The 8,741-nt window shown below is 59.9% G+C and overlaps 1 protein-coding gene across 2 annotated transcripts; it reads left to right on the top strand.

Moving 5' to 3' along the window:
• The first annotated feature begins 2,092 nt into the window (after positions 1 to 2,092).
• B4GALT2 (beta-1,4-galactosyltransferase 2) lies at positions 2,093 to 8,717 on the top strand. 2 transcript variants are annotated; one of them, XM_038144504.1, is made up of 7 exons: positions 2,093 to 2,256; positions 4,477 to 4,863; positions 5,221 to 5,456; positions 5,528 to 5,718; positions 5,987 to 6,109; positions 7,174 to 7,278; positions 7,412 to 8,717. In XM_038144504.1, the coding sequence occupies exons 2-7, from the start codon at positions 4,548 to 4,550 to the stop codon at positions 7,560 to 7,562; spliced, it is 1,122 nt and encodes a 373-aa protein (XP_038000432.1). In that variant the 5' UTR covers positions 2,093 to 2,256; positions 4,477 to 4,547; the 3' UTR covers positions 7,563 to 8,717. The 2 variants fall into 2 exon arrangements, with proteins under 2 accessions (XP_038000432.1, XP_038000433.1); XM_038144505.1 differs by lacking the exon at positions 2,093 to 2,256 and adding an exon at positions 2,284 to 2,379 and having other exon boundaries at positions 7,412 to 7,562.
• The last annotated feature ends 24 nt before the right edge of the window (positions 8,718 to 8,741 follow it).

The following is an 8,741-nucleotide window of genomic DNA, read 5'->3' as shown; positions in this document are numbered from 1 at the left end:
GACAAGTGAAACTTTTGCTCCTTCAAAGGACATCCTCCAGCCAGAAGCTCCCTGGTGTGGCTGGTGGCTGCAGGCTGGGGCTCTCCACTCTGCAATGCCCCTCTGTCCAGGTAGAGGTCCCAGGGGTGGGGACACTTTGTGCTGGCTCTCTTCCCTGTCCCTGGCTATGCTGAATAGTGTGGGGAAGCTGGCTGTGGACAGCTGGACCTGCAGCTCATCTGCTGCTTGGGGGAAGGGAAGAACAAGGTCCTTCTGCATGTTCTCTGCAGAGAGCCTGGAGGCTGCTGCATCTGCTGTATCCAGCACAAGGCCCTCACACTGTTCTTCTTACCAGTATACCTTCGTAGAGAAAGCACTGATCTTCCAGTGCCGTGTCAGGGCAGATGCACGCTTAAAGCTGCCCTTCTCTCTTCCCGTGTGGATGCCACAGGCTGGGGCAGCAGTGAGACTGCTGGAGCATGCTGATTCTTGCCCTTGAACTAGGGCAGCTGCCTCTGCATGACCCCTCTGAGATCTGCTGCTCTCCTGCCTCTGTTCCAGATTGTCCTATGAGTTTTGGGGCTGCAGTGAATTTCAGCCCTGTGTGCATAGCAGTTGTGGGGGGAAAACTAAGTCACTGCCTCTGCTAGCTGTGATGAATGTCCCCTGGGGCTGGAGGCTCTCACAGGAGCAATGTGAGACCTGTGTAGTGGCAGGACACAAATTGGGCCCTGCCTGTTTTGAAGAAAGAGTGTCAGGTGTGGGCAGACTTTTGCCTGTTCTGTGTGGGAGCTGCGAGAGCCATTTCATCAGACCCACACCAAGCTCAGGAAGGAGATTCCTGGGGCTGGAGAGGCTGTGCTGTGCTGGATTTAGAGAAACTGCTTTATGGGTTAATCATCTTCCTGGTTAGCAGCTATCTTGAAAGACTCACCCACTTGTTTTTCAGGGATGGGCCTTGCCCTGCCCTGATAGAAATGCATCTACTCCCAATTCTGCCTGTGTATATCACAGCTTTGGCAGGGGAATGGGCTCCAGACTTGCCCACAGGCCCCTTACAAGGATATGAGACTCATCAGGGCTGCTCTCAGGGTGACCCATAGCCAGCAGTGATAAGGTAAGCACGCCCTGTGGTTCTAGGTGTGCACTCTTGGATTCCAGGACTTGGACTAAACAGCTGCTGCTCAAGGAGAGAAAAAAAAGCTTAAACAAAGCTCCAGGATCTTAAACCTAGTCTCATTTGGAAGCAGCAGGAGTTAAAAGATATTTTGGTAACCATGTGTAGGTATTGATGAGAAAAATGCCACCTGCTGAGGAGCCAAACCAAGAGCTGGAGAAGAGTTGGACTGCTTTCAGCAGGGCTTGTTGGCAGGGGTAGAACAGGGCTGGGCTCAGTAGGTGCTATTTGGTCCTCTTCTGAAAGGTTGTCTGCTGAAGGGAGCTTCTGAAGGGAGCTGGAAAGCCCTCGCTTGGGTGAGCAGCCGGGCATGGGAGGAGGAGGGGGCTCGAGGGACAGGGTCGCTCTAAACAGGCACAAGTGCTGGGGAAGGGAGCTGAGCGGGTGGCAGAAGGGAAAGGCTGCAGACAGTGCAAAAACTACTTGTGGGGGGCCAAACTTACGGTGGGACCAAACCACGATCTTTCACAGATACCATTGTGGTAAGGAGAGTGAGATTCCCGGTGTTTCCTAGCAATGAAACGTAGCTAGGAAAGGGCGGTGTGGGGGGGAAGGAGCCGCAAATAGGTTGCAACGGCCGCTGAGCCAGCACCAACGGCCGGGAGCGTGGGAGTCGCCGCAGGTGGGTCCGTGTAAGCGCTGCCTTCCGGCGGCACGGAGCCAGGGAACGAAGAAAGGCCGGGGCGCCCTGTGCCTGTGTCCCGGTGCTCGGCGGGTCCCCGCTGCCGCGCCTGGGGCCAAGGGCTGAGCATCCCGCGGTGGAGTCGGAGGCATCGCGCACCCCCGGGTGTGTCTGCATCCGTGGGCCGCGGTGCCTGCGGGACTGCCCTCCTGGCCCCGCGGCTCCGGGGCGGGCGGCGGCGGCGGCCCCGCCCGGTGCGGCGGCGGCGGGCGGAGCCGGCGTGCGGGCGCGGCCCCGTCTCCCTGCGGCTCTCGGCGGTGCGGCGGCCCGGCCGGCTGGGCCCCCCGCAGCCCCGGGCATGGGAGCCCGCGGGCCGGCGGCCGGGGCTGGAGGAGGAAGAGAAGGAAGAGGAAGAGAAGGAGGCGGCGGCGGGGGCCGCTGACCAGCGCCGGGGCGGCGCGGCAGCCCCGAGGCCGCGGTGAGTGGAGCGGCGCGGGCAGGCCCGGCCGGGCGGGTGAGGCCCGGGATGCGACCCGGGGGATGCGATCCCGGTCACTCATGGGCGGCACCACTCCGGCTCGGGAAAAAGCCTAATTTTGAGGTTGTTTCTCATTTTTAAAATAAGTTTTTGCATGTGTCGGGGACTGGGAAAAATTAGGGGGTGGGGGAGTGTTAGTTGTGCTGAATGCGGCCCCTCGCCCCGCTTTTGGCCGGGAGGTTGCCGCCGTTAGGGCATCGGGGCCATTGGCTCCCACCGTGCCTCCCTTCTCCGAGCCCTGGGATGTCTTGTGGGAAGAAGGATTGAGTGCACGGGGTTGATTATCCCCTGCAAAACGAGCATCGCCAGCCCCATGGCACATACTGGACTGGCTTGAAACCCTGGGGACCAGCTCCCCAGCCCCAGGTTACTTTTGGCCTCTCATCCCCTGTGGTGGCGGGAGATGACATCATATTTCATAACCCCCTCCTTAGCAGTTTAAGCCCACTCATGTTCGTGGTGTCCTGTAGCCACTGCTTGATGGAGTGTTTTGCTTTTGTTCTTGCTGGGTGTCACTCCCTACTTGCCTCATGGACCATTCTACCAAAGGGCCCCTAAAAGCAGCTCTGATTTTTCTCTATTGCATCCCCATCTGGCTGTTGAGGCACCACCACTCCATGCACTGCACAGGTGTTTTGGGAGGGTTTCTGGCAGGTGTTGGGGGCAGGCAGATCCCTGTGTCATGGGCTGTGTGGGGTGACAAGGCACTGTGATTGAGGGGAAAGTCTGAGCAGTAACAGCTGCGCCAGCTTTTCTTCAGAGGGCTGCTTTCCAGAAGAAAAATGGATGTGGGGTTGTGCTGGTGACACATGCCAGGACCCCCCTATCCACAGGGGTACTGCTCTGCATCCTGCAAAGGGAGTGTAGACATGACTGGGGCGTTGGGCTCAGAGCCTTTTCCAGCACCTCTCTGCCTCTGGTGGGTTCCGGGGTCTGCCTGCCAAGGTCAGTCCTGCGACTGGGAGAGGACACTCCAGAGCAGGATTGGGCGAAGGATCCTCCTTCACACCTCGGCTCCGATCCCCGTACCCATCCAGTGTGGCCATCACTGCCGACTCAGTGCCCTGTGGCTCCCTGGGGAGCCTCACTGGACAGGGCTGGCAGCTGCCAGTGACCAGTTGCCAGCACTGTTGGGTGCTCCCTGCAACTCCTGCTGGGGGTCCTGCTTCAGACCCCCAGCCACCAAGGTCCCCCAGGGACCATGCAGCAGCTCTGGCCTGTCCCGAGATCCTCACTTTGTGAACCTCGGTGCCTGTCCCTTGTAATTGCTTTGCCTAGCAGCTTCCCTAAAAACAGGGACTAGCAGGGCAGGGCTCAGGGCAGGAGCTGGGGTTCATGGCTGTGCTGTGGCCTGAGCCCTGGCAGTGGCAGGGCTGGGAAAGGCCGGATGGTTTGACTTCTTTGGGACTCTCTAGTGACTCTCCCAGCTGGCTTCCCAGCAGGGCTCTGGCCCAGCTCCAAGTGTCATGTGGGAGATAAGGGGACCCTGACTTCCAGCAGTCCAGTGTCCCAGGAGGCCTCACCATCAGGAGGAGGGGAAAGGATCTGCACCACTGGCTGTGTGCCAGATCCCCCTGGCTGTGGCTGGGAACCCCCCTGGGGGGGGCTGGGATGTCCTGCTTGGCTCAGCCTGGCATGACTCTCATTGCTGCCCCACTTTGGTGCTGCTGCTGGGGTTTAGCTCTGTGGGGAGGGAGCAGGATGGGGAACAGGGAAGGGGGGTGCCTCAGAAAGGAGTGGTTGGTGGGGACACATGTGGTGCTCTTGTGACATCCCAGGCTGGCCGTGTTGTTGGAGAGCGTAGCCTCTCTAAAAGGCTCAGCCCCCATGGAGGCTCTTTGTGGCATGTCTGGAGGTGTCTGCATATTCTCTCTGGGTGGGAAAAAGGGAAGGGGAGTGGATCTGTCCTGTTCTGGTCTTGGCCTAGGAAAGCGAGGAGGTGATTTGCTATGTGTGGCTGAGGACGTCTCATATCTTCGTGGTTGTGCCTTCAGAGCAGGGATCCAGGTGCAGCATTCCCTCTGGGGTGCTCTCTGGCATGCCAGCCTGCAAGCCCTTCACGTCTGCATCAGGCTTGTGCTGCTGCTGCTGTCCCAGTGTCATTTGGGCTGGGTTGGGGGCTCAGACTCGTGGTGTCCTGAGCATGAGGTGTCTTGGCAGGATCAGGACCGTGGCTGGAGCCGCCCCCCTGCCCCGCCAAGCGCACATGTCCGCCTGCCCGTGCCCAGAAGATGACCAGGCTGCTCTTGGGGGTGACCCTGGAAAGGATTTGCAAGGCCGTGCTGCTGCTCTGCCTGCTCCACTTTGTCATCATCATGATCCTCTATTTTGACGTCTACGCGCAGCACCTGGACTTCTTCAGCCGTTTCAACGCCAGGAACGCCTCGCGCGCCCACCCCTTCTCCAACTCTTCCCGCCCCAACGGCACCGTTCCCAGCTACGGGCCAGCTGGTGCTGAGGCCCCATCCCCCAGCACCAAGCCCAGCACCAACCAGTCTGCCACTGAGAAGCCCTTGCAGCCCTGCCAGGAGACACCTCCTGGTTTAGGTGAGACATGCTGGGTGAGCTTTGGGGATCAGTTTGGGCACTGACTCTGAACATGGGGCTAAGGTGGGTGCTCATGGCTGACATCCCTTTCCCCTGGGCCCTGGTATGGCTTTCCTGTGAAATGGTAGAGAAACCCCAGCCTGGAACTGTATCAGGACAGCTGGTTTCAGGTTTTGTTAGCTCAGTCTCTCTGCCCGGTTTAGGAAAGGTTCTGAGCTCTCTCTGCCCTCAGCAGTGCCGGTCCCCCTTGCAGGTCCCCCTCGCTGTTTGCTTTACCACTCTGGGCAGGAGCGGCAGGTGACCGTGACCCTGACCGTGTCCTGTCCTGTGGGCATTGCCCGGCCCTCCCTCTCACAGTTGGGCGCCTGCTCATCGAGTTCAGCTCTCCCATGAGCATGGAGCGAGTGCAGCGGGAGAACCCTGATGTGCGCCAGGGTGGCAAGTACACCCCCCCAGACTGCCTACCCCGCCAGAAGGTGGCCATCCTCATCCCCTTCCGGCACCGCGAGCACCACCTCAAGTACTGGCTGCACTACCTGCACCCCATCCTGCGCCGGCAGAAGGTGGCTTATGGCATCTACATCATCAACCAGGTGAGGGGGCAGGGGCAAGGGGTGGCAGGGCTGGGGTGGACAAGCAGGCATTGCTGAGCTTTGCCCTGCAGTTTGGTGAAGACACCTTCAACCGGGCCAAGCTGCTCAACGTGGGATTCATGGAGGCACTCAAGGACGACGAGGAGTATGACTGCTTCATTTTCAGCGACGTGGATCTCATCCCCATGGACGATCGCAACCTCTATCGCTGCTACGAGCAGCCACGGCACTTTGCTGTTGGCATGGACAAGTTTGGGTTCAGGTGGGTGCCCTGGGGTGCTGGGGTGTTTCTGCACAGGCAGGGGTGGAATGTCTCTCCGGGATGACATCAGGGCAACCACCCTTGCTTGCCACCTGGGGCAGGCATGAGGTCGATGGCTCGAATTGTGGACCTGAGATGGTAGAGAGCACAGAGCCCTGGGTAGGAGGGTGACACAGGAGAGGGTTGGTACTGGTACTTGGGGGTCCCCATGGGGCTCACCTCCATCTTGCCTCTTCCTGGGGCTGACCCATTTGCTGTCAACCTGCAGGCTGCCCTATGCCGGCTACTTTGGCGGTGTCTCTGGGCTGAGCAAGTCCCAGTTCCTGAAGATCAATGGCTTTCCCAATGAATACTGGGGCTGGGGAGGAGAGGATGATGACATCTTTAATCGGTAGGTGCCCAGCCCCTCACTAGCACTGACTGGTTGGGGTGTACCAGGCTCCCCAGCGAGCACTGAATTAGCACTCTTACAGCACTGGTGTTCTGGTTTTGTGGGGGATGTACATGGGCCGTGCCACATGTCAGGAAGGGATTGAATTACACTCCAGCTTTGGGGTTGATGACCCTCATGGATGGAACTGGCCTTTCCCAGGGTGCTGGGGGGCTGCAGGACACCCCTCTGCCTCTCTTGTGGCTGAAGCCTGCAGCATGGTGTGCCTGTGGGCTCTGCTCGTACAGGGGCTAGACTTGGATGTGTCCAGGGCTGAGATTAAAAACTGGGAAGCATCTCAGTGGTGGCTGTGCAGCAGCCACACAGTCATTCCTGCCAGCAGCCGGCAGGCAGCAGTACAGCTGCAAGCTGAGCAAAGCCCAATCCCCCCACACCGTGTTGGATGCCAGAGCTGGACAGTGGCCACCTCACCTCCCATGAGTTCCCCCATGGTGCTGCCCAGGGAAGTAGTGTGCAGCCAGTGGGGTGTAACCAGCCTGTAATGGCCAGACTAGCAAAACACCCTTGTGGGAGCCCTGGACACGTGGCACGGTTGTGATTTCCACACAAGGTGGGCTCAGGATGGGGGATGAGAAGTGTGTGGAGCTCTGGAAGAGCTTCAGGCGGCACTTGATCTGAGGGGAGGGCTCCAAGGGAAGGGCTAGGCAGCGGCATTCAGAGAATGTAAAGGGCAGGGGCCACAGAGGGAAGGAGGAAGGGAGGGAGGGATGGATGGCTGCACATGGATGGCTGCCTGTGTGCGGCACAGGCTGAATGCAGCTGCCGGTCCCTGGATGGGAGTGGTGCTTTGGGCGCACTGCCGTGGGGCATGTGACACCCTAGGTCACGACACTGGCCTGAGTGGGGCCTGGCTTTGCTTATCTTGGCTTATCTTGGCTTGGCACAGCTTTGTTTAACCAGGGACAGGTTTATTTTGCCTGGGGTCTGACCCTGGAGGTCTCTGGGCTGGGGAATGTCCCACCCTGGTGCCTGCACACTGATCCCACCCTTCTCCTGGCCCCCAGCATATCCCTGAATGGCATGAAGGTGTCGAGGCCCGACATCCGCATTGGGAGGTACCGCATGATTAAGCATGAACGCGACAAACACAATGAGCCCAACCCGCAGAGGTGAGTGAGCCACAGGGCTGGGGCAGTTGGGGCACTGGGTGATCACTTGGCTGCTCACCCCCACAGAGGTCCAGCACTGCTGGCACTACAACAAGACATACCTCCATCCTCATCCTGCTGTTCTTTCCACCAGATTCACCAAGATCCAGAACACCAAAATGACGATGAAGCGGGATGGGATCAGCTCGCTGCAGTACCGGCTGGTGGAGATCTCCCGCCAGCCCATGTACACCAACATCACGGTGGAGATTGGCAGGCCACCGCCCCGCCTGGCCCGCGGCTAGTGCTCCTGTCACTGGGAACCCCTGTGCCTCGCGTTGGCTGGGCATGGCGGGTTTTGCCCCAGCTCAAGAGCCAGGACTGGACAGGGATATTTTCTCCCTACTCTGCTGCCTTCTGGAGACGGCTGCCCCCCAGCCGGCCTTTTGGTCCCTAGGATTTCTCTGTCTCCCCCATCCCCACGAGTGTGTTTGCAGGACCCCTGCCCCATACGTGGTGTGTTGGTGGATGAACCCAGCTGCCCTGCAAGCAGCTCCTGGCACAGAGGGAGGGGGCAACCCCAGGCCTAGCAAGGAGCCCCCAGTCCATGCCAGCTCTTGCCTGCACCCTTGGTGGGGAGGGTGAAATCCCACTGCTCTGTGAGAGCTGGAGGGTCCCCACTAGCGCTGGGAGAAGTGGGGTGCAGGCTTCCCCCTTTACCAGCACTGGAGCCACTGCTGCCCCAGCTGGGGATGGGAGCAGCCTGGGGCCCCCAGGCAGGCAGGATCAGGGCGAGGTTGCTGCCCTGGCCAGGCACTGCCCATGCTGCTGGGCACACAGACGTGGCTTGCTGTCTTCCTCTGCTTTAGTCTGGTGCTTAGAGCCGGGCCCTGTCTCAGCTCTGCCAAACAGAGACCTCTGATTAGTGAATGCCCCTCGCTGTGCCTCAGTTTCCCCAGGGCTGGGGGATGGCAGCTGTATCCTATCCCCCTTCCCCAAAGGCAGGTGCTGTGTGTGTGTGCAGCCCCTGCCTGCGCCTGCCCTCACCTGCCCTCCCCCTTTTGGTGGGGAAATAGGGCTGATTTGAACCCCCCAGCACCTCTTGGTGGGGGCTGGTGCAGCCCCCCTCTAGCAGGGGCGGAATCTTCTCCTTGAGGTCTCCCCTTGTCTGCCTTCCCGCTTCCAGGCCAGGGGCAGGGGGGCTGCAGGCAGGAGAGGCCGGGACCATGCAGGGCAGGAGCCCTGTGCCCCTCCATGGGACTGGGAGCCCCAGCACCCTTGACGCTCCGTGGGAGCTGGGAGCAGTGGGGTTGGGAGCAGGGCAGCTCGCCAGGGCTGGGGGGCACCGGCGACTTTTGTACATTTGAATGTCTGACCCTTTTTTTCAGCGTACGTTGAATGCAGCGTTCGGTCATAGAGACCGGGGGTTTTGTATTTAATAAAAGTTTCAAAAGTTGGCAGGCTTTGTGGGGGTGGGAGAAAAC

This window comes from Motacilla alba, chromosome 8 (assembly GCF_015832195.1).
Source record: "Motacilla alba alba isolate MOTALB_02 chromosome 8, Motacilla_alba_V1.0_pri, whole genome shotgun sequence".
Taxonomy (NCBI): Eukaryota; Metazoa; Chordata; class Aves; order Passeriformes; family Motacillidae; genus Motacilla; species Motacilla alba.
Note: the sequence above shows the minus strand (reverse complement) of the source record. Positions and strands in the feature narration are given on the sequence as shown.

Excerpts from the sequence above, each read along its gene's own strand:
- B4GALT2 (XM_038144504.1), top strand. The coding sequence starts at position 4,548 with ATGACCAGGCTGCTCTTGGGGGTGACCCTGGAAAGGATTTGCAAGGCC. Across the intron at positions 4,864-5,220 it reads GGAGACACCTCCTGGTTTAG|TTGGGCGCCTGCTCATCGAG; the intron begins GTGAGACATGCT and ends TCCCTCTCACAG. Across the intron at positions 7,279-7,411 it reads AATGAGCCCAACCCGCAGAG|ATTCACCAAGATCCAGAACA; the intron begins GTGAGTGAGCCA and ends TCTTTCCACCAG.